Raw genomic sequence first — 23,790 nt, 5'->3', positions numbered from 1 at the left:
ATTCAGAGATCAACTTTGCTGAATTTACAGCCAATATGCCAAAGTCTTTGTGCAGTGTGTGCACGCCTGTTGTGGTTGTTTGGTCTGTGGGTTGGTTTTGTTTGGCTTTGTTTTTAAACAGGAATTCTCTGTATCCTGGACCTTGTAACAACTGTGAGAAGAAAACCGTCCCAAAGTGGTGCTCACGTGGTGGATGAGGACAGATCTTCCAGGGTCCCTCAGCTCTGGGGGTACCACTCTGAAGCCACTGTGCCACCACCCCCTCTGGTCAGTGATGGAGCCCTGAACTCCTTTGGGCACCAGAGCACCCACCTCAGATCTGACCCTGCAGCCACACCAAAGGATGGCTGAACTCTCAGTGTCCCCTGCCAAACCTACAATACCTGCTCATACTATTGGCCTACCTAGGGAAAACAAATAAAAATTAACTTTCTCTTCACAATTTTTATTAGTATTTGACTCATGAATAGCTCATAAGGATTACTAACACATATTACATGCAAGCTATAGATCATTTGTGTCTTCATAGGCAGCAAGCACGTGAGTACAGGATGTATTATTGCATCCTAGCTACGTATTAAAAACATGCTGAAGGCTGTAGAAATCAATTAATGATTAATTAACCAACTTTAATTTAAAAAAACAACTAAACTGTTAAGAAATTTAAAATAGGCAATAAAAAATTAAACCACTTCCACAGAAGGTAAAATTTCTCCTTTAGATAGAAAGTTTTCAGCACAGCAAAAAGAAAACTGGGATTATAAGTGGAATTTATAGATTAGTTTCTTCATGACATTTAATGTCCATGCAGTATTACATGACTGAAGTTTAGAAATGGACAGTGAAAAGTTATGTCAGGGACATTAGCACTGGGAATAAAAAACCTCCAACCCTGTATTAATTTTCTAAACTACAATTTTAATAGTTCTTGCTCATATCCGGAGCTTTATCTTGTTAAAAAATCTATTCTAGATTTCTCACACACTTTACAAAATAACTTTTGATCCTCTTAATTCTATTTCAGTGGTTTTTTGTAATGTTTTTCCTTATTTCTGAAAAATCTCTTAGTATTATTCCTTCAGACCGGCATGCAGAAGAGATTTACAAAACTATTTCAATTCTAGCATTTCTAGTTTTGACCCTGGCTATTGTATAGGTAATTTTTCTTACACAGTCTTGTGCATTCTAAATGTTAGTTATATCACACACACTTATCTACAAGAGACATGACTTGGTAACAACAATTGTAAGTAAATGCATAAGATAAAAAACCTGTATTAGACATAGAGAAGATGATGAAAAGAAAACTTCACAAATTATTGAAAATTAAGTGTTAAAACTTACCTAAAATATTCATCAGTTTCTAGAGATGGCAATGAAGTAAAAGAAAATCCCATCCAAAATACAGTTAAAGAACACAGCCAGCTGTTAACAGAGAATAATTAATTTTTAAATATTTTTTTTAAATTAAGAGATAATTTTGGCAGACCACCCTTCAAAACTACTAGTTGCCTTGAAAAACAATATTTAATCCCCAGAGAATGGAGATTAAAACATAGTAATACTTCAGTGTGCTGTTTAATTACCAATTTCCACATAATTCAGTATCTTTTGAGTGCAAAAATTGCAAAGTGTGTTTGGAGAGTTAGCAAAGAGCTCAATTCACATACACACTGAATTTCCATTACTTCATTTGCATGTAATTTTTCCATTTATGCAGATTTTTGGCTTACAGTGCTACACAAAAGACTCATACTAATGAAACACTGGGAAGCACTAAAGAATATTTTTCAAAATTACATTTAAATTTTGCTTGGAAAACATTAAAGCTTAATAAGTAGAAGCAAAATTTAAGAAGGAAATACTAGAACTGTTAAGTTTTGCTAACTTTAAAAATTATACTACATTCATAAAAGGCAACATTTTACAGTATCTTTAGTTAAATCAGCACAGACATCAACTGAGTCCATCTCAGACTAATAATACTGGGATTGAAAATAAACTGAGAAAAATGCTTCTGACAAACAAAACCATTTACACATGGCTTTGCATCAAAAACAAATTACTTTCAACACAAAGCAACAAGATTTGTTGTTATGTCCAACAACAAATAATTCCAGCAGCAGAAACTTGGGTAGAAAAGGACCAAGAATAAGAAGAGCCTTACCTACAGAAGAAAGTTTGAAAGTTTCAAGTTAAGCTCTGAACTGAAATCCAGTAAATCAATACAAGTCTGCTAACATTGATGTAGCTGAAAGTCGATAAGAAATCAATTTACACTGAACCAGTTATGGTCAGTGGAAATTACCTTATGTGGGTCCACATCAGGTGTTGTGTATATTTAAATCTTAAACAATCTTAAATTGTGTTAATTAAGTCTGTACAACGTCTGGGTGCAGAAAAGGTTAAGAGTCACCAGGGTAAAGCATTTTAGGACACTCTGGAAAATGCTGTGTTAAACAAGCTCCCTCCCTGCACTTCCCACCAAGCCAGCCCTCAGCTCTGCTTGCAGCTATTCGCCTTTCAAACACAGAAGGGGCCTTGGCTACAGTCTTCATTCGTATTACAAATTCCGACTATTAACCAATATAAATCGGTATAGCTCGACAATTGAAACAAAGCATGACTGCACCGCCTCCCGCACTCTGACCCTGCAGAAGCTGCCAAGTGCTCAGAGACTCCTCCGAGGCGCGGGACGTTCGGGGCTGCGGCTGCAGCAGGACTCGCTAAAACCAGAACACTTCGCATCAATGTTCGCACTTTACACAAGCACCAATGTTCACATTTTACACTCCCCGCCCCAAAGGAGTAACTTCCCTTCTCTGTCGCAGAATTGCCTCAGTATAGATGCTCCTCAAATTGCTTTTAAAGACAATACTACCTACTATAAGGGCTAGAGTAAGATTTAAAACTAATCCGGGAAAAAAATACCGGGACAAGTGAGACCTTCACTAAACACTTAACTAACAGGGAATCAAGACCTGAGTGAAAAGAAAAATCAACTGTGCTATCCAAGACCTTCTCTTACACCTTAACACCAGAATTTATGAAGCTCTATTCTGCTGATGTATTTATGCCAGCAGCAGCCTCCCTCACAGCCAAAGCAATTTACTTCATTCAACAATTCGAAATATAAAGTAAATGAGCAGCTTTATTTTTGTACAAGTGATCGCTAGTTTAGCCACGCAGTTCTACCAGCGAAAGAGCACGGGTAAGCTCTCAGCTTTCCCTGAAAATAAAATGGAAAGGCTCAAGTAACAGGACTCCAGGATTTCAGAACATCCCAGAGCAACGCGCTGGAGCGCCAGAGAGCGCGAGCAGCTCCCCACAGGAGGTCGGGCAGGAGGGAAACGCGCGGGAAACGCGAGGGGAACGCTCTGCCCGCCCTGGGCTCGCGGCTCCGGGATGTCCCGGGGGCTGCCCCACCGGGCAGGGCAGGGCAGGGCAGGGCAGGGCAGGGTCCGGCCGCGCACTCGCACCCACCGAGCGCTCCGAGTTCGCGGGGCGGGTGCGGCAGCGGTACCGCCGGCACCGGGGCCTCTCCCGCGCGTCACCGCAGCAACCGCGCGCACCGCCCCTCGCGCATGCGCCGCCGCAGCCACCCCTCCCATCCTCCCCGCGGAGCGCGCATGCGCGGTCAGAGAAGCCGGTGCTTGCCGCAGCCCCCACCGCTTCCAATCGTGCGCATGCGCAGCTAAGAGAGCGCGTGTCGCCCCCTTTCGGCCTAACCCCTCCGACGCCGTGCGGGTCTTCAATGAATGGGGCGAGGGGGAGCTGCAACCGCCAATGGCGTGCGGGGGCGCGGCGCGCCGGCCCCGAGACACTCTGGGAGTTGCAGTTCTCGTGGGCAGTCGAGCGGCGCGGGCCGCCGGTGACCACGACTACAGCTCCCAGGCGGCCCCGCGCGGCCGCGCTCCCCGCCCCCCAGCGGCAGCTCGGCGCAGCGCTGCCACGGCCGCAGTCGCGCCGCAGAGGTGACCCCGAGCAGCCGCTGGACCCGCCGCTCCTGCAGACATGGTCGGTACCGGGCCCGCGGCGGTACCGCGCCCCTCGGGTTCCCTCGACTCGGGGCAGGGAGCTCCGGCGGGTGGAGGTGACCGCGAAATGGCGTCGCCCTCCCAGCCTGACCGCGCTGCTCTCGGGAGGGCCCTAGGAGTGAGGGGCAGGGGTGACCTGGAGGTGGTCGTGGCGCCCCGAGGAGCTGAGCCTGCCCCCGGGGCTCTCCTTAGCCCCCGTTGCTCGACTTAGCCCCCGCGGAGCCCTGCCAGGGTGACCTTCCGGGCGGGACGTGGGGTCTGTGCCGGCCTGGCGGCGGCTCTGCCTCCCCCTCTCTCCAGGAACGTGCGGGGAGGGCGGGATGTGCCCCTCGGAATGCAGCGAACCTCCCCGCTCTGGGCCTGGCGCTCCGGAGGGGAAATCGCGCCTTTTCCCGGCGCCGCGGCTGCCGGCATTGCCTTCGGGAGATGGGGCTGTCAGCGCCTTCGTTCGTGAGGCGTGAAAGGTTTTGTTGCGAATCTGTGTTAGCTCAAGGGAAAGTGCTTGTGAAATGTCTTTATTGGTTCATCCCTGCTGCTATCGGAAATCCAGCTGTTTGTTCAGACTCTCTAGATTGTCAAGGAGTCCTTCTAGTTCTGCCCTGAGGTTGCAGAGGTGAGCTGCAGTGCTTTGCTTTTCTGCAGCATGTGTACATAGATGCACAAACCTGCACAGGGACCTTGCTTTCCTTTCTCGGCATGAAAACATCCCTTTGTTTTTCCAGACTCAATACCCTGTTATTCAATCCTTCATTTTCAGTATTTTGCTATAGAAAGGATGCTTACATGCTCTGAAATGTGACTTATTTCAGCTGTACCCTAAAAAAATACCAAAATCTGTAAACTTTATCCTACTTTCCTATTCTTTCTATTTAAAATATGGATTTCCAGGAGAGACAACACAACAGCAAGTTCTAGTCTGTATTTGAACTCTCAAAGCATTGGCTGATATGGAAGGGCTGGTTTCACAGTGAACTGCTTGTTTTAACTTTGATGTCCAGACTATTCAGAACGTCACTGTTTTTATCTTGCCTTTGCTGTTCAGATTTGCATGTGGTGTTGGGCAGAAGCTTAAAATTTCTGAAATGAAATCATATATCAGTGCAACCACCATCAGCTCAATGAAATGGAAGGTTTCACAGGGCCCCTGTGTCAAGGTCATTCCTTAATGAAGGAATGACTTTGGAATTGCTGTGGTCTCTGAACTACAGTGCTGGTGGTGTTCTTCAAGTGGACAGCTGCCTTGCTGAGACTTTCTACTACATTTCCAAACATGTTTATTGTCTCCACAGCTCTGCTTTAAAGAAGGGAGAGCAAAGGGAATGTTCCTTAGGCAGACTCTAGACTTTGGAAGAGATAAAAATGTATTTTAATGATTAAATAATTATTGTAAAGTAAGGTGGACTAGCTTGGTTGGCTGTAATAGTCAAGGATAATGTTAAGCTGATGGTATTTTATAGATGAGTTTATCAGCAATAATCCTTTAGAGATCTCTCATAACTGCAATTAGCAATGCAAAGTCTGTCACTTGCGTATTCAGCATTTGATATGTTGTGAGTTATCTTTTACTTACCTTTGCAACCTCCTGAATCAGTTTTGCAGTGCAGTGCTGTTTGCAGGTATGGCACTAATGTTTTAGTTCTGCTGATATCAGTTGTAATCACAGACATAGCTGAGGCACTGAGTTCTTAAACCAAAGTGTGTGGGGAGAGCATTAAGACTTCAACTTCTTTACTTGATATTGGAAGCTTTGCTTTTATCTGTGATAGTTTAGGAGGGGGAGAGGTCCTACATTTGCTGGATTAGATGAAGAAGGGTACCTGGGGATGCAATGTTCAGTTGCTGGGGTTTTTTTCTCATCCTTTTTATCATAGCTTTTGCTACTCTTTTATTTTCCTGAAGCTTTTTAACTATACATCAGTTGAATGTGGAGTAGAGAAGGCTTTGGAACAAAATAGTTCAGCTAGTTGTTGCTGAATTTGTCCTCTAATTCCTGTATACCTGAGGGTGAGTAAAGGTCACCCCTGCAGTTACCACAGCATGAAAGTCCTGCAAGAGCCAAGTCACGGGTTAAAGTGCCTGGACATGAATGTCTGGAACCTACAACTTCTCTTGAGGAGCCTCTCCTTTCTCTAAAAGTAACCTTAGACCCTCAGTGAGACCAATTTTATTATGAAATGTAAGGGGTTTTTTTTGGTGAGAGTTATCTATGTTTAGTAAAAAGCACAACGGTTTTGGTTTGTTAATCCAGCTGAATGCTCACAATTGGTGCAGGGGTAAAAGGGTCTGGGGAATGCCCTGAATCCAATGTAGTGAAGGTTTGGAAAGGAAAAACAAGTAGGCAGTATTCCTCACCTTATTTTAGCTTATGTTTTCCTCCTTCAGCCCCAAATGGGGGACAACAGGAAGGGTGGTAGTTAGCAAACATAATTATGTTGAGAAGGTGAAGCTGAGTCATGACTGAAAGTTTGGGGTTTTATTTAGAGGCTAAATGCTAAGTTTGTCTCAGTAAAAAAATAAGTAGTTCTGGTTCTTACTTTTTTATCTTCTACTCCTTCCTTCTCCTTTGTTATGCTGAATACTCAATGCAAGTGGATAGCTTGGCATTTTTTGTTTCAATCAGACTGGCTTATAAAGTTCATAGAATGGAAAAAATATATCTATTTTCCTTTCCCTCTTTTGTAACACTACTTTAGAAGAAAGAGCCTTAAAATCTTTCTTCTGTTCCCTGGAAATTCAGAAATCAATTCACAGTTGATTTCAGATACCCTATATTATAAAGAAAACATGTTTTGCTATTACCTGTGTGAGTTCTGGAATAGCTTAGTACAGGATCACTTTTTATAGGATGGCGATTTTGCCAGGCCAAGGTTTTGCAGCACTGTAACTTTCCAGTACTTATTTTACTAACTAGTGTGGTTAGCTGCATTAAAATAGTGTTCATTGTTCCATTTATATACAAAACCATAGATTCTTCTTAGAAACATGCTGAAAAGTTGGCTTTAAAATTTGATACTCGTCTTAATCTGTGCTGCCCATCATTATTCAGATGTTATGGTACATTTCCCTGCTTAAGAATGGAGTACCAGAACTAGTTGTGAGATTTAAACCAGCAGGGCTTGTCTACTCTCCTTCTCCTCATAGTGGAGTTTTGATGAAGTAACTCATAGTAGGACAAGTTCAAAAGAGAATAAAGCACTTCAACACAGTGTAATGGGTATCTGGGTAATGAGATATTTAAAGAATGATTCCCATAATGAAGGCCAGGTCTAAATATGCAAGTTCAGTAGTTTAACTTCATAATTTATGCTCTGATTTTATCTAGTATGTGATAAAATGGGGTAGCTGGCCTAATTTTTTAAATTATCTTACTCTAGTGTGGTGCAGCTGTGCTTGGCTGGTCACTTCTGCAGAGCGCTCACACTTGAAGCCCTACATGGTTTTCCTATAAATATCAGTGGCTGGAATGCTGGGTGGAAAGGATCTGTAGAGGTCATGGAGTCTGCCCTCTTTCTTGCTCCATGTCTGGAAGTTGTCCTGTCCAGCCTGATTTTGGCACTGATAGATTATGTCGTAGGTGTTTTGGTTTGGGCTTGACAACTACCAGGGATGAAGGTGATACAAACCCTCTGTTCTGCTGCAGCAGTACCACGTAATCAAGAGTTTTTCTCTTAATTTGTAGCTGTTGCACCCTGTTCTGCCTCTGCTGAGAGGGGTTGGGGGCAGTGTTATTTTTCTAACGCTCCGTGAAGGTGTGGTGGTCTGCTGTTAGATCTCCCTTATCCTCTACCTTTCCAGACCATGTCCAGCACCCTCAGCCTCCTCTTACAGACCATGAACTCAGGTTTCCAGAGCTGGACTCAGTATTGTATCTGCAATATCACCAGCACTGAGTGCAAGGCCTGTCTTTGCTCTGCAGTTTACACTTTTTGTAATGTAGTCCACATTGCAATTAAATCACTTCTTTCCCGTTCAGTTATGCCTGGTCTGTATCTCAAATGATCATCTTTTAATTTTCTGAAGAAATGGGCTTGGCATTCCAGCAGGCTGCTCAGACTGCTTGTTCCTGTCCTAGCACAACCTGCCCAGCCCTATTGCCTCTAAAGATAAATACAAATAACAGTTTTACAAAATACTGGGTTACGAATGTCCTTTACCACATGGCCTGTGATTCTATGATAGAATCATAGAATGCTTTGGGTTTGAACAAACTTTTAAAGACCCTTGTTCCACCCCCCTGCATTTGGTAGGGACATCTTCGACTAAACCAGGTTTTTCGGAGACCTGTCCAGAGACCTTGAATGTTTCCAGGGGTGGGGCAACCACCATTTATCTGGACAATCTGTGCCAGTGTTTCACCATCCTAATTGTAAAGTATTTACTTCTTATCTAAGTCTGTAGTCCTATTTTTAGTTTAAAACTATGTCATGTCATAACAGGCCCTACTAAAAAGTTTGTCCTAATCTTTTTTGTAAGTCCCCTTTGAGTAGTGAAAAGACACCCTGGTACCTTCTCTTCTACAGGCTGAGCAACCCAAACTCTTGCAGCCTTTAATTTTCAGTATTGAATAACCTCTGGATTTCTCCCAGTCCTGGTTCTGCTTAACAAAGTGGTGTTTTCCTACGGGGCAAGCCCTTTTCCTCCTCTTATTTGCAATATAGTAACGTTTTGGCAGTCTTCTCCCAGTCTTTTGGAGTTTGGGGTCAGTTTGACAATAGACAGTTGTATTATGGATAGTAGTGTCTGTATTTGTTCATAATGTAGCTTTTGTCTGTGGATTAGTTAAATTTGCTGCCTAACAGTTCAGTGAGGCAGTAGTTTTAAGTCCACTAGATTCTTTGGTTTCTGGCATTCAATAAGTCTTTGCTTGCAAATAAGCATTCAAAATGCTTAATGGAAACAGCCCTCAAAATTGAAAGAATCTGAAAACCAGTCAGGTGTCACAGCTCATGAAAGTTCTGTAGTAAATTTCAAGTATGAATGGGTAGGGGTGTATGTTGTATTGTCTTATGTTAACAAGGCAGTGCTGTTAAAGGGAATGCAAAATTTTTCAAATACATAATCATTCCTGATATTTTGTAAGTTTTCCAGGAGCAATTCTTAGGAATCTTTTTGCAATTGTGGTCTGTTTCTGTAAAAGCAAGCAGAGAAACTGCTGGTGGTTCTAGCAGAACCAGGAGAGTGATCCCAGGAGCTGGGGCTGATCCGCTTTTAGGCACGCATCCAGGGTAAATAATCATAAAGTTATTGGTGCAATAACTTAATTTTTAGCTGGTGTGAGGCTGAGGTGTGGAGCTGTGGGTAAGGCTGTGTCATTTCCTTGCAGGGTGAACCTGTCAGAGTGCTGGTGACTGGAGCAGCTGGGCAGATTGCTTACTCCCTCCTCTACAGCATTGCCAAGGGCGATGTCTTCGGCAAAGACCAGGTAACTCTGAATTGAATTGACCAGGTACCACTGAATTGCGCAGGGATGAATGAATGTCAGAACTGCAGTGCCTGAGACTGGTTTCCTCATAGACACTCAGAATGGTTTACCAATAAGCAAGTAATTTCTTCTTGAAGTGGGGCAAATGGAAGTTCTGCTCTGTTATGCAAGTTGTCTGTTGTTGGTTGTGCTGAAGTTGTTTTCTGCAAATGGGTTTTAAATCTTGCATGAGGTAACAGCATACAAAGAGTACAAGGCAAATTCTTTTTTAAAACAGATTGTGCCCAGCTTGCACTAAACTTTTTCTTTCTTTCCAGCCTCTTATACTTGTGCTGCTGGACATCACTCCTATGATGACGGTACTGGAAGGTGTGGTGATGGAGCTGCAGGACTGTGCTCTGCCACTGCTCAGAGGTGGCCAAAACAATTTTTTCTTATACCTACAAGATGCTGCAGTACACTTCTTGCATTTATGAGTCCCTGTAGCTGGCAGGAGGTTAGGCAGATGAAAATCTTAGATGATCCTTCCTTTTGTATTTTGTGGAATATAATCAATTCAGCTTAGCCTGTAAGCTAGAAAAAATGACATCAAATAGGTGTTGTGAACAGAACTGGCAATGCAGATACCTGGGTTTATATCATCTAATCCTGGGTTTTCAGCCTGGACAAGAAATTGTCAGATATTTGTGCATATGTGCATCATATTCTGGCCCAACCATGAAATATATATAACATTACTATATTATGTGTATAATATTTATTGTTAAATTTAAAATAATTAATTTAGTCTTAAAAATGTCTTCTCTATGAAGACACAAAATAAAAAATCACTCCTCAAGCCATGTAAACAAGCTGAGCTCTGATAGTTTAAACAAGCAGAAGAAAGGGAGCAAGTAGGTGTTAGTGTAATTACTATAAAACATGACAAAAAAAGCATTTAGGTATCAGCTGTTGTACAAATCAAATGTTCTCTGTTTTGAATTGTTAAAGGGGCAGCAAAACTCCACTTATGTTGGTACTTGCCACTGAAATTTTAGTATAAAAGTGAATAAAAGCATCTGTACTTATGTACACATTTTAGAGGCAAATTAAATGTATCTTTTAAAATAGATTTCTCCTTTCCAATTTAGATAAATATTTGTATATAAAACCCATTTACTGGCAAGTATTTAATCTGTGGAGGTAGGTCCAAATGACTGTACTTGTATTTTTGGAAGGGGAAGGTGGTGGTTTTGTAAGATTTGATTATATACTATTTATGCACAAACGAATATTCCCCTTAGCACTATGCCATGAGTATTTGTCTTGCTGAATCCTTTTCCCCCTTTCCTTGTTTTTTAGAGGTCATTCCAACAGACAAGGAGGAAGTTGCATTCAAAGACCTTGACATAGCAATTCTGGTTGGCTCCATGCCAAGGAGAGAGGGCATGGAGAGGAAGGATTTACTCAAAGCAAATGTGAAAATTTTCAAGTCTCAGGGTGCAGCCTTGGACAAGTATGCCAAAAAGACTGTCAAGGTAAATATAGGCACTGAATTTAAAATATTAATTCTCTGTTATGTAGAGATCTGGATACATTGTAGTAGAATATTGCACAAGTAGGAGCCTTTTCAGTGTGGGTATTCCTTTCCTTATGCCCTGGAAATTAGATCACAGATACGAAACAGAGTCTTAAATAGGTGGATGATTTAGTCATTAATTTGTTTGGTGGAAAAGGTAAGTCTTAAATTGTGTTGCTGTATTCCACACATACTCTAAACTGGTTACCACCAATTTGAAAAGCAACCCCATCAAACTGTATTTAAAGAAAATAAGTACAGTAAATTCACGAATACAAGCCGCACTGAGTATAAGCCGCATCTCTGGGTGTTGGCAAATATTTCGTTTTTTGTCCATAAATAAGCCACACCTGAATGTAAGCTGCTCTGTCGTTCGCAGCGAGGACCCGCATGCAACAAAGTTGCCAAATAGTAACAGAACGGTGGCAGGGCGGGGTTTACTGGCTCAGCTAAGGCTGTGCAGGCTCGGCCCGCTAGGGGCTGCTGACGGGGCCAGGTAGCCCAGCCCGGCGCTGCCGCTCGGCGGGGCCACTGGGGGCCAGCCACCGCTGCCACTGGGCTCGGTCACCATGGCCCGGCGCTGCCCTGTGGTGGCAGGCAGGGACGGAGCCCCCCGCCGCCTCCCAGAGCCGCGGCAGTGGCAGCCTGGCTCCCCCGCCGTCTCCCAGAGCCGCGGCAGTGGCGGCCCAGGTCCCCCCTCTCCTCCCAGAGCCACGGCAGGGGCAGCCCAGGTCCCACCTCTCCTCCCAGAGCCCCGGCAGGGGCGGCCCGGGTCCCCCCTCTCCTCCCCAGGCCGCGGCAATGGCGGCGCGGGGCCCCCCGTCTCTCCCCCGGGCTGTGGTAGAGGAGAGAAGGAGGGAGCTCTCCTGCCGCTCTCCCCGCCCCCCGTGCTGCCTGCCGGCAGCCAGGCTCCACCTGCGGTGCAACAAAGTAGCAATTTGTAACAATCGCAAAATGCCGACTTTGCAGCAGCTCGGCTCTGCACTCTGGCTGGCTCTTCTGAGGTTGTAAATGTCAGAAAATTATTCACATATTAGCCGCTCCTGAATATTGGCCGCATTTCCGGTTTAGGAGCAAAATCTTAGTCAAATTGGTGCGGCTTGTATTCGTGAAATTACTGTAGTCTTGCTCATTATCAGTCTTCTCTGGGAGAAGAGAATTAACTGCATGCAGCTGCCTACTTCATATCCATCTGTGTCCTTTAACATAATGACCCTTAGCTTCAGTAGCAATATGGAATTACAGTTGCACAAAAAACGACTTTATTTAGGTTGTTTGCATCTTACTCTTTGGAGTAGAAGATTTTAATTGTTCTCTCTCAGATTCCTTCAGCACAGTTAATGGGATCATGTGACTGCTCTCCCACTGCTCTTAATCTCAGACCCAGACTCTGACTGTGCTTTGTAACTGACTTCTAATTGCTGATGAACTTCCTACGGCTTCTAAAGATGTGTTTACTTCTTTATCCAGTTGGAATAAAAACTATCGATATAACTATTGCGGAGTAGTGGCACATTTACTGAACTCACTTTCAAAAGGGGAAATACAAAGGGAGGTTTGCAGATCAGCTTGTGTGATTTAGAGTATATGGAGTTTGACATAAGTCATTTGAGGCACAAATGAAGAATGAATAAAAATCAGTTTTGCATAGCAATAAATTGATCTAAGTTGAGGCAGTATTTTACTTCTAACTGCCTGTGAACATCGAGATAAGTAACTGTTCTGGCTTTCTTAATTATAAAGCAATTGTATAAAGCAGTGGCAGCCAGTCCAGAAAACATTTAAAAGTAGTTGGTTAAAAGTGTGCACATGTCTGTCTTTCCCTGTATCTAATAGCATGAGGTTTGAAGCCAGGCTGTAGTCGGTGTACAGATCTCCCTGTAAGTCTTGTTCCCTTTCACATTTGGATGTCAATTTAAAGAAAATACCTACCTGGAAAATATTTTTTATGTGCATTTATAGAAGATTGGGTGACTATGAATGACATGCTTAAAAAACAATCTTATTGAAGACAGCCAAGAGATTAGAAAACTTAACTTTTAGATAGCTTCTTTGAAGGCCAAGCAATGTATTTCACTGGAGGGAGATGTTCTGCAGAAATACCTACTTCGTCTTTCCTTTGTTCATTTTTAGGTTGTGGTTGTTGGGAATCCAGCAAATACTAACTGCCTGATTGCGTCAAAGTCAGCCCCATCCATACCAAAGGAAAACTTCAGCTGCTTAACTCGTTTGGATCACAACAGAGCCAAATCTCAGGTAAAAAGGGCCTATTCTGTTAGCTTTGCTAAATACAAACAGAGCAATGCTTTCAAAGAAACTTGTGAAATGAGAAACTGAAGTCAATGCAATGGACATCTTTAATTTCCAATTAGATTGCTCTGAAACTTGGTGTGACTGCTAATGATGTGAAGAATGTCATCATCTGGGGCAACCACTCTTCCACTCAATATCCTGATGTTAACCATGCGAAGGTAAATGTGAAAGGAAAGGAAGTTGGAGTCTATGAAGCTATAAAAGATGACAGCTGGCTGAAGGGAGACTTTATCCTGGTAAGATACCTCTTCTTTTCTTTGTTTTTTTTTTAAATGGTCATTCTGTGCTTGTGCTTTCTCCTAAACTCATCTGAAATTGTAAACAATGTAACTAATGTACTGAAGCAGCTCTTTTCTCTCACTGGAATATGCCATCTTCAGGTATCATGTTGCTATCAGTTATTTGCCCTGGAAAATTCAAGGCAGGAAAGTCTATGTGTCTTCTGCTAGAAAAATCCAACCGGAATGCTAAAATGATTCAGCAAAGAGTTTTTATTGCAGCTCAGGTGAAACTTGTGTGACACAGAAGCACTACTGCTGTTTCACTACGGTGACTTTTTGGGGCAGTTTTGTAGATGAAGTGGGATGATCCATTTGCTGATCCCAGAAAAGGCTTGCAGCTCTCTCCTTGCTCATGCATGTGCACAGACATACACGCGCACACACACATACATATACACACTTTCCAATTCTAAATATGTGGCATCATCAGCACCATTTCTGAAAAGGAATCTGAAATATCTGGAAAATGCCTGCAAATGTCGTAATATAGGGCAGTAATAAACAATAATGTAGGTAAAACAAAATAATGGTATTAATTGATCAAGAGCACAGGCTACTTAAGTAGAATATGAGGGGAATTGGGTTGTTAAAGCCCTAGATGAATAAAGCTTTACCAAAATTATTAAATTGAAAAACTATTAACTTGAGTGTGGTGATGTAGAGTCAACTATCTTCAGAAATTCAAATTAATTGTACTCATTAAGTATTGTAGGATTGAGACCAGCAAGTGTTTCACACTGGTGTTCAGCAGAAGACATTAATTGACAATTGCTTGAGACATCTGTTACTGTTGACATGCTCACAGTCTCCTGGTGGGAAAAGCTTGAGACATCTGGTTGGTATGAGAGAAGTCAGCTAGCTGTAAAGCTAAGGAATGAGCCTCTGAAACATTATGTTACATTTGTGATGGCAAAACTCTTCTAGATTGTATTTCTGGATTGTAATGCTGTGTTTGTTTAGTGAAAGAACTGCATCTTCACTGATAAAATTAAATAATTACATACAACGGTCTTTCTTGATGTTGGCATTGACCAACAGCATGTAGACCAAGCCATGATTTTGCTGCTTTATGATTTAGTTATGGTTGGGTTTTTTTCCCTAATTGCAGACTGTTCAGCAACGTGGAGCAGCTGTTATTAAGGCCAGGAAGCTGTCCAGTGCTATGTCAGCTGCCAAAGCTATCTGTGATCATGTGAGGGACATCTGGTTTGGCACTCCAGCGGTAAGATATGGCTATTGAGTAAGTCCTTGTTTGCCTAATGCTTTGATTCCATGCCCACCACACTGACCTAGAGTGTATGTGTGTTCAGAGGAAAAAAATCTGTCCCTTCCTGGAATAAGTTGTGTCATAGGAGATAAAGGATATTAAAAATTAAGAAAATTTTGGTTGTTTCTAGCAGTGGAAAATGTATTTATCTCTGACTTTTCTGGTTTCAGGGGGAATTTGTTTCGATGGGAGTAATTTCTGATGGCAATTCTTATGGTGTTCCTGAAGACCTGCTCTATTCATTCCCTGTTGTGATCAAGGTAACTAGGCTGTATTTAAATCCATGCATCTTTTGCAAGACCTATTAAACTGTCATGTGAGCTTGTTAACAGCAGTGTGGGACTGCAGTTGCTGGGATGTGGGGGTTTAGCAGTCTTTCACAGAGAGGACTCTTACTAACCAAGTTAACTTGATTGTCAGCTAAGTGCTGGTAGACAAGTACAAATCTGACATGACTAGCTGGTGATGGTTGCATTCTTTATCTGAAATGAAATTAACTTCTGCCTGATGCGGTTTTTAGGGCCATAAACTTTGTTCTTACGCTGCAAAGTTTCTTTCATGCAGACTGAATTAAACCTGTTCTTACCTGGAGGGCTTTTTATTTGTTTGTTTTCAATCAGGACAAGACCTGGAAGTTTGTTGAGGGTCTTCCTATTAATGATTTTTCTCGTGAGAAGATGGATCTTACTGCTAAGGAGTTAGCTGAAGAGAAGGAGACTGCTGTGGAATTCCTCTCCAGTGCATGACTAGGTCAGGAGGAAATACAAAATCATTTAAGAGTGGAAGAATCGAAAAGCCGTCTGTAGGTCTGCTACCAAACACCACTACTGTCTGTGGCCAATGTGCATTTTAAGGTTCATATGCTTACTGGTACTGTCGTGCCTCTTGAGTTATTAGCAAAATATTAAAGAAGTAAAACTAATTTGCTGACCAAACTTTTTGTCTGTTCAATACTAGTTGCTTTCTGTGTATCGTACAGGATAATTGTTGGCTCAGCCTTGATTACTAACGCACAATCTGAGTTTTGATTAGAATTTGGCACTACTGGAACATGTCCTAGTCCATGATCACTTCAGCTCCTCTGTCGCAACTGAAAATGAATGCCAGTAATTCTCCTTGAACTGGTAGTTCAGTGACCCAAGTCTGTCACTGGCCAGACTTCAAGTAAATACAGTTCACTCTGGTTATGCTTACAGTGTTTGTCAATAGAAATATTAAAAGTTGTTCAATCAGGTACTGACTAAGAGTAGTCTGTTGCACTTTATTTGCATGTTTTAGTTATGTAACTAACGCAGTTTGATAGTGCAAGATAAAAAAAACCCTGAAAACCTATTTTAGGAAACTGAGGAAAATTAGTTTAAACTTTAAGCTTTACTCGCTTTCGTAATGAGTAACATTTCCCTTTGCCTGAGTTGGTGTCTGTCCTGTTCTAATAGAAGTTTCTGCCTTGTACAAAAGTAAATCTTGGTCTGTCATATCTGGAGTCAACTCATTTTTCTTTTCTGTTTTCATTTAATGAGGATTTGAAAAGCAGAAATTCTTTGACCAGAAAAGGAAAGATTAAACTGAATTATAAGCAAATTGAATGATTTCTTTGATAGTTTACCAGCCAGAATATAAAATAAATCAGCAAACATCAGTGAGCTTATCCATAAAAATAAGTGGTCTCAGGTTACTGTACCTTTTAAGTACAGTGACAGTGGTGCAGCAGGGACTTATACATAGAGGTGAAAGGGGAGAGAAGCGTTTCAAAAAATGGGAATGTGCTGCAGCACAAGGCACAGGGAGTGAATGCCATGAATGCTTATGAAGCAACTGTTGCAAGCAGTTATCCATTTCTAGCAATAAACAGGAAGTATACATAGTTGTGTTGTTTTTCACTATTTATCTCTGTTTCTGTCCCTTTTTTTTTTTTTCACTATGTCCCGGTTTAAAGGGACAGTATTACCAGGAAAAGGAAATTCAGGAACTCGCAGGCACAAAAAAGGTATAGGTTGGGAATAACAGTTCTTTACTGATATATTTATAAGACAAACAAAAACAGCATCAGCTATACAAAAGAAAAAAAACAGTGACAGAACAGAACGGAATTCAGTCCCAGTCCCTTTTTCAGTCACCGATGGCTCTCCGATGGACCAGGGCGGGCGGCTTCTTAGTCGCGGCTGCTGCAGGGGCAGGGGAGGGGGCCAGGTGGCCTCATGCCCCAGGTGGAAGAAAAGGGTGAGGAAGGAGCTCTGTTCACCCTGGGCGTCCCAGTTCCCAGTTGTTCAGAGGAAGCAGGAAGCTTTAGCAGTCCAAATCCAAGAAGCCTGATCCCAACAGGAGAAAAGGAACCTCTCTCCTCGAGTTCGGCCGGCGAGCTGTAAGAGTTCTCCTACCCCCAGTGTCCTCTTACTTGCCGAAAACAAAAGCAGGACTCCACCTTTCCCTAATGGGGCCATCAGCTTGCTTCAGCTAGTCCTTTGTCTCCAGCTCTTAACGGCTAATAGGAGAGCCATCCCGGCTAGCTTAACATAATAATGGGAAAAATTTCTAAACCTCTCCAACCCACAACACACTATTATTCTTCTGAACCCCTTAGAGTTTAGTTTTCAGGAAAAAATTTCATACACCTGTCTTTCCATGATAGTTTGGGCACCTCTGCAGAAATTAGGGGGAAAAAGCTGCCAATGTGTTGACTGTCCTCTGGCAGTTTCATGCAAAGTCAGTAAAATCTCATTTTAAGATGAACTTAGGCCTCGAAGGAATTAATTGCAGTAATTACCATGCTACAATTTATTTTAAATTAAGGTGTTTTTGCAGTGAATGTTACAGGAGATGCCTCCAGTGTATGTAGTTACTGGTCTGAAAAGGCTAAATAAAGGAAAAATTGCATATCTATGCCTGATAAATATAAATAAGGGATGAAAAATGCTGTTAGTATGCTCTGTGCCATAGCTACTATAGCATCACCACATAGGGAATTAGCTTTAAGAGTGAAAATCTGTAAGATCTGTCTGTTTTTTGATGTCTGATTTAAAGCAGCCTTCTGCCGGAGACAGCTCACTTCTTGTAAAGCAATGCTTCTGACACTGTATCAGAACACTTGCATAGTTCATCTTAGTACTGGATAGAGTATCTCTCCTGATACACTGAAGTTAACAGTTGCACTGACATTCACCTCCTCATGCTGAGTTTTAAACACTATTTCTGTTCTCTCCACATTTCCATGAATCAGTTCAACAGGAAGTCTCTCACCTGCTCATTATGCAAACGCTTTTCTATCTTGCTCCTTATAAACTACCACGTGGTGGATATTCTTTTTATTGGAAGTTACTCTCCAGTTACTGATGAGGTATTTCCAGGACATAAAGACTTTCTGTGCAGGAAAGGATTTCACATCCATTCTTTACTTGCTGATTGCTTCTCCAGGAGAACAAAAGCTCGGACTTCAAGCAGCAGCTCCTGAGTGAGTACATATAAGCATTCTTTGAGAAACAAATCTTAGGGGGAAATTAAGGCTGGAATTTTCAGATCCACTTCTGGAGGGTTTCTAGATGGAGCAGCTGAGAACATTCGGACTCCTGACTGAGTCTGTGTCAGCAGAAAGACTCCCCCAGGGAAGGCTGGAAATTGTTCAGCCTGGCTGGCATGCCTTGTGATGGAGCACCAAATCCCCATATCTTAAATCTTCCCTTCGTGCTCCTGAAAGCTGCACAAGGCAGGCTGATCTCTTTGTGCTTTCTTGACAGCTTTCCATTCCCAGCAAGAATTCTTTTGGGAGGGAGAAGAAATAAAGGTTTTCCCCAAATGAATAAAAAACTAATTGCAAGTTTGTCTCACATCATCCTTCTCCTACCTAGTACAGCTGTTCCTACTATTTCTCACAGAAACTCAGGTGAAGTTGGAAACTCCAGTTCTAACAAATTAACCTAAATCAACATTATGCTGATCCTCAGCACAGAGCTTCAGTCCTGGGTGGAGTTGTAAGGCATCATGTCATATCCAATCAATAGCTCTGAATCTCACTTTCCTCAAGGGAGGCAGGAGAACTTCTCTGGCAAGTGCTTTCAGGGCACGGGATTTACAAAACAGGAAAGATGTCCTGAATAAACTTATTAGAATTATGTCCTTTTTTATTTCCTTCCCACCCCCCACCACCTCCCAACCCCCATATCCTGTAGTTTGGGGTCTTTTTTACATATGTCTTTATAGACATATTTTGAAGTCCAAGTAGCAAATCCTAGAGGATAGCTACACTTCAGTAGTAATAAAAGAGGAAGTTACATAAATGTAACTATTTGCAGCTTAAACAGTGTCACAGTTTTTGGTTTTTTTTTTTTTAAATCACCGTTCCAGCAGCTCTTCAAGTGATAGCTGTGCATAGCAGCGTGATAAATGCTGCTGAATTAGAACAGAGGCTGAGCAGTCAGCTGCTTAAAATAAAACTGTCTAACTGCAGGTAAATAGAGAAGTGAACAGACAGAGATGGAGTCTTCAGCTTAGCCAGAAATAAGCCCATTGTTTTGATTTTACGGAATCTTTAATTAATTTATTACTAAAAACTTAATTGCACAGATGCTTTCTTTTTTCCAGTCTGCTAACCATAATCATCAATGCCAAGACCACCTTAAATCCTAAATAAATAGTAAAATAAAGAAATACAAATAAAAGTAATTTCACAGTGCAAGTTTTCTTGGAGCCTCCAGATGGAGCTACTAGAGAGGGAGTCAGACTGAAAATTTTTTTCTCTTCAGCCTGTAAACCTGGAGAATAAATACCTGTCCATGAGAAAGTAAACAAATCCCATTCTGCAAGGGGCTGGGGCCCAGGAAACTCTTGGACAGGAGAGGGAAGGTTTTGACGAAATACCCACATTCCCACCGGTGTGGACACCTGTCTCCACGCCATTGAGATGTCTATATGGAAGGTGGCTTCTCCATGACAAGGAGAATAACTTGCATGCACTTGGTACTCCCCTTGCTTGAGAGACGCCCCTCTCTTCCATTCCCCAGTAAAAACAGCACTTGAGATCAAGTTATAAATTCAGGAAACAAGTTCTGTTGTTGGCTCTGCAGGAGCCCACAGCAGCCAGATGACCCACCTTGCCTCTCAGCTTCTTGCAGCAGATATTTGCAAAAGGAGTTGAAAGTCCTGGCCGAAGGATGCTGTTCAGGGCGTGATCAGAGTTTCCTTTGCAAGTGCTTTGGAGAAGGTGGGATGGCCAGGTGAGATGGCCATGCACCAGGTGACACTGGCCTGAGAGGCAAGTGGAGTAGGAAATGCAGCCATCTCTTCATCAGCAATCAGACCACAAGACAAGTAATCCTGACCCATTAACTTCTCCTAACTGGAGAAGCTAAACCCAGGTGAAAATGGCTGTGCTACTTTTGTGGGCTTTCAAGAGAAAAGCATAAATCCTCCTCATTATGAAATACCATCACGAGAAAACCAAACACTCTTTGGTAACTTCTCTTTGGTGTGGTCTGGTGCTTGTGCTGGTGCAGAGCAAAGCATGATAAATATCTACATCTAAGAAACAGGAGATCTGCCTTCCTGAGGAGAGGTGAAGGAGATGAGCCAGACACCACCTCTGTGTGTTTAGAGCTTGTTGATACCACGGAATGGAAATACCTGGGTCAGAGTGGAGCCAGACAGGGTTACCAGGCATTCTCATTTCTCTCTGCTAAGCCACAGGAGATGAGGTTGGCTTTTCTTGGCAGGTGCCAGGCATTTCTCTGCATGTTGCACAAGCACAGAAATAATTAATACAAACCCCTGGTATGCTATACTCCTGTCTGGCTGAATTACTGTGAAACTAGACATGGGGTAAATTAAGTTTCTTGTTAGTGCCCACGGTGGTAACAGTGAAATCTTTGTGTTTGATCTCAGCCACCACAAACCAGATGTGAGTGAGTGAACTCACATGAGTGAGTGAACTCATGAGTGAACTCCTGGCAGCACCTCCCCAGTGCCTCCGTTCCCCGCCCTCTGTGAGGCTGGGCTGCTGTTCATGACCAGCAGAAGACAGCAGCCAAGCACTGCTGGTCAAGGGCATCTGAGAGGGTGGGGGGTTCAAACTCAGCTACTTATAACTTCATTAGATGCTAAAGAAATCATTAGAAGAGTTGGTCTAGACTCGTTCCCCATACTTCCTACCTCCAAATTTGACTTCATGTCTCTCCTCCCGGCTGTCACACTGGCAGCTAAAATACTTAGCACAGGTTGTGGTGCTATGAAGAAGTGATCTCTTAAGGTAAACCAAAGGTGCGACTTGAGCCACGAGGTGTCCCCACAGGACCTTATGAGGACTTTGAGGGGAGCCACGGGAGAAGACACCACTCTGCTGTGCTGGGCATGAAGTTCTGACCATTTATTTTTCCTTTTTTTGGTTTATGCTAGAAACAGTGCTCCCCATCCATCTGGGGAGAAAAAGATCCAGTATTTCCCAGTCTCTCTAGGACATTAGCTGCAGTAGGTGCAATGTAGGTATAGAGGAAAACAGATGTTCCATTTTCCTTGTCCTCTGGTCTCACAGTTCTGCTCTTCTCAGTGTGCCTGCCAGAAGTACAGAAGTGATCTAGAGAAATGATGATTCTTGTCCAAACAGCAACTTTCCCAAAAGTGATTTTAGCACCAAAAAGGCATCCATCCTAGCTCCTGGTCTTTTCATCCAGAGAGCAAAAGGGCTAATTAGGGCTGTTTAAAGCTAACAAACACCTTATGGCGATGACAGCAAATGGGTCTTGAGGGTACCAGCTTTTGCTGCTGTATAGTTATTTATAAAAGGTGAGATTAGGAAGAATTATTTTTGTGTCCCAAAATATGCAGAATTTGTGCCTTTTTCTGAGCAGCTCAAATCAGAGCACTTTGTGAAGCTCTGAGCTATTTGGTAGACAAAACCAAAAGCACCACCTTGATGTGAAACCAGCCTTTCCTTTTTTTTACTTTTCACCCAAGCACAAAGATGCCATGTTTCATTTTGGTACACAGAGAAACCTTTGATGATGGAATAAAACGCCAGAGATTTCATTTCTATTTGGTGAGTGGTGAGTAAAGGGTGTCTCAGAGTTTCTACATTGTCTGTTTCTATACTTGTCTGTTGGGCCTCCTATCCTTCCTGCTGTTAATTGAATGAGGCTTTTATGCTAAAATATAACAGGGCTTGGATGATGATGGTGCTCTTCAGCACTGGTTGTTTTCCCTTCCAGACTAGAGAAGTCAACAGAAGACAAGTCTGTCAAACAGACAAAAAAATAGCTGTTGTGGGCTTTCTCCAGACCCACAAGCCCTGTCTGTACAAGGGCTCAGAGTAACCTCTGCTCAAACTCTGTAACTTTGTACCCGGGTAATGACCTTGCCCACAGGATAAGTGGGCTTATCTTGGTTCCTGGCGTGGAAATTGCTGACAGGGAATACAGGAGCTGAAGGGGGCACACAAGTTTACTGCTGTCCCCTATCAGCTGTGAGCAGGTATCCCGCAGCCCCTCTTCCAAATCCCAGGCTACAAGTGACACAGCCAAATCTCTGGGAGTTGACACTTGTCCCTCTTGAAGCACCCCAGTGATATGCTTCCTTGACTCATTGATCAACACAGTTAATCGTGGAAAAACTGCTTGAATTCTACAGGGGAAAACCCTGACAGAAATATTGCCTGCAAAGTTTTCCTTACTATGAAAACTACCGGTCATAAAATGCCCGAACACTTCATCCGTGAGAGAAGGGCTGCCACGTTCCCAACTCTTACTGCAAACATTTCCTTCAGGTCATGAGTCACCTGGTTCCTGGTGTGCTCACAGAGCAGGTGAGGAAGCCCACACCTACCCAGGGATAAAATGTCTCTTGGCAAAGGGAGCGATACCTGAGCAAATGATCTGTCACCTAATTCACGCGGCTCCTACGTGGTGCTCCTCCGGCTGGGATTCTGGCAGCACTGCTGGGAAGCTGGAGGGAAAGGTCAGGGAAGTGAGTACAAAAACCCAAATCACGTATATCCTCAGGCAAACAACTAAACAAAAAAAAAAGAGCCGTAAAACATAGTAAAGGATTACTCAATGTTTATCTTGCCTTTTTTTTTTTATTTATTTCACTGGCAAGGCAAACATCGGGGTGTCATGGCACAAAGGGACTCCTCAGTATATTCTTTTTAAGAACGTCAGACTGAAAAAGGTCAAGAAATGCAGTTTGAGTGAGTTCAACCTGAAAATCAAAGCCACAGAGATGCAGTCTGATCAAAGCTGCCCTGTGGTTTCCCAGCCACTTTTGCTATTGATTTTGACTGGGTTTGGTTATTGTCCTTGATAAAAGCAGGGCCAGACACAAAATCAATGCTGCTTTTCACATGTATTTTTCAGTCCATTATATGCTACTGACAGCATCTGGTATTTTTCATCATGACAAGTTTTTATCTTCCCCTGGTTTGTGCAAGAGCTTTGTCTTAAGACACTTTTTGCCTTTCCAGTAGGTAACATTGTACCCTCCAAATAACGTACCTGTAATGACATCCCTCATTTTCGGTTGTAGCACTCTTCCTTTTCTTTCTGCATTGTGTCTTTTTGCATCTATCATCTTCCATTTACTCCAAACAAAATGTCCGTTCATTTGTTTCCCATTTTAGAATGTGTTGAGAATTATCTTGTGTGTGTGAGCTTATTAATTCCCTTGGTTTTGTCTCTATAGAAGGTATGTTTTTGGATCTAGCGCAGGTTAACAAACCTTTTGAAAGCAAAGTGAAGGAAGCTAGTCAGAAACAGCAATTAACAGTGTGGATTTCAAGAGATGGGAGAAAACAAGTAGATGTATTCAAATGAACTGGTGACTGAAGCTCACAAAAATGCAGGCTGAACTCCAAAGAGAGGTGACACAAAAAAGAAATGTGTGACACTGTTAGAAAGACAACCTGGCCAGGAGGATGAGGACATCACTTCAATTTA

The 23,790-nt window shown here is 42.6% G+C and overlaps 2 protein-coding genes across 4 annotated transcripts in view; one reads left to right on the top strand and one right to left on the bottom strand.

The window, feature by feature from the left end:
* The window catches only part of LOC116993576 (WD repeat containing planar cell polarity effector), a 157,939-nt gene extending 154,377 nt beyond the window's left edge, over nucleotides 1-3,562 (bottom strand). For all 3 annotated transcript variants that reach the window (XM_033054358.1, XM_033054360.1, XM_033054359.2), the window contains exons 1-2: nucleotides 3,484-3,562; nucleotides 1,345-1,425 (exon numbers count right to left, since the gene is read on the bottom strand). In XM_033054358.1, the coding sequence (XP_032910249.1) occupies nucleotides 1,345-1,397 (53 nt within the window). In that variant the 5' untranslated portion in view covers nucleotides 1,398-1,425; nucleotides 3,484-3,562. The remainder of the gene's footprint in view (nucleotides 1-1,344; nucleotides 1,426-3,483) is intronic.
* A 355-nt stretch (nucleotides 3,563-3,917) lies between these two features.
* On the top strand, nucleotides 3,918-16,353 carry MDH1 (malate dehydrogenase 1). The gene is made up of 9 exons (XM_033054357.2): nucleotides 3,918-4,017; nucleotides 9,361-9,459; nucleotides 9,777-9,873; nucleotides 10,801-10,976; nucleotides 13,151-13,273; nucleotides 13,390-13,566; nucleotides 14,720-14,833; nucleotides 15,049-15,138; nucleotides 15,499-16,353. Exons 1-9 carry the CDS (start codon nucleotides 4,015-4,017, stop codon nucleotides 15,622-15,624), a joined length of 1,005 nt encoding a protein of 334 aa, XP_032910248.1. The 5' UTR covers nucleotides 3,918-4,014; the 3' UTR covers nucleotides 15,625-16,353.
* Nucleotides 16,354-23,790: the final 7,437 nt, after the last annotated feature.

This window comes from Catharus ustulatus, chromosome 3 (genome assembly GCF_009819885.2).
Source record: "Catharus ustulatus isolate bCatUst1 chromosome 3, bCatUst1.pri.v2, whole genome shotgun sequence".
In the NCBI taxonomy this organism is placed as follows: domain Eukaryota; kingdom Metazoa; phylum Chordata; class Aves; order Passeriformes; family Turdidae; genus Catharus; species Catharus ustulatus.
This window is presented reverse-complemented; position numbering and strand designations above follow the sequence as displayed.

Excerpts from the sequence above, each read along its gene's own strand:
- MDH1 (XM_033054357.2), top strand. Across the intron at positions 10,977-13,150 it reads ATGCCAAAAAGACTGTCAAG|GTTGTGGTTGTTGGGAATCC; the intron begins GTAAATATAGGC and ends GTTCATTTTTAG. Across the intron at positions 13,567-14,719 it reads TGAAGGGAGACTTTATCCTG|ACTGTTCAGCAACGTGGAGC; the intron begins GTAAGATACCTC and ends CCCTAATTGCAG.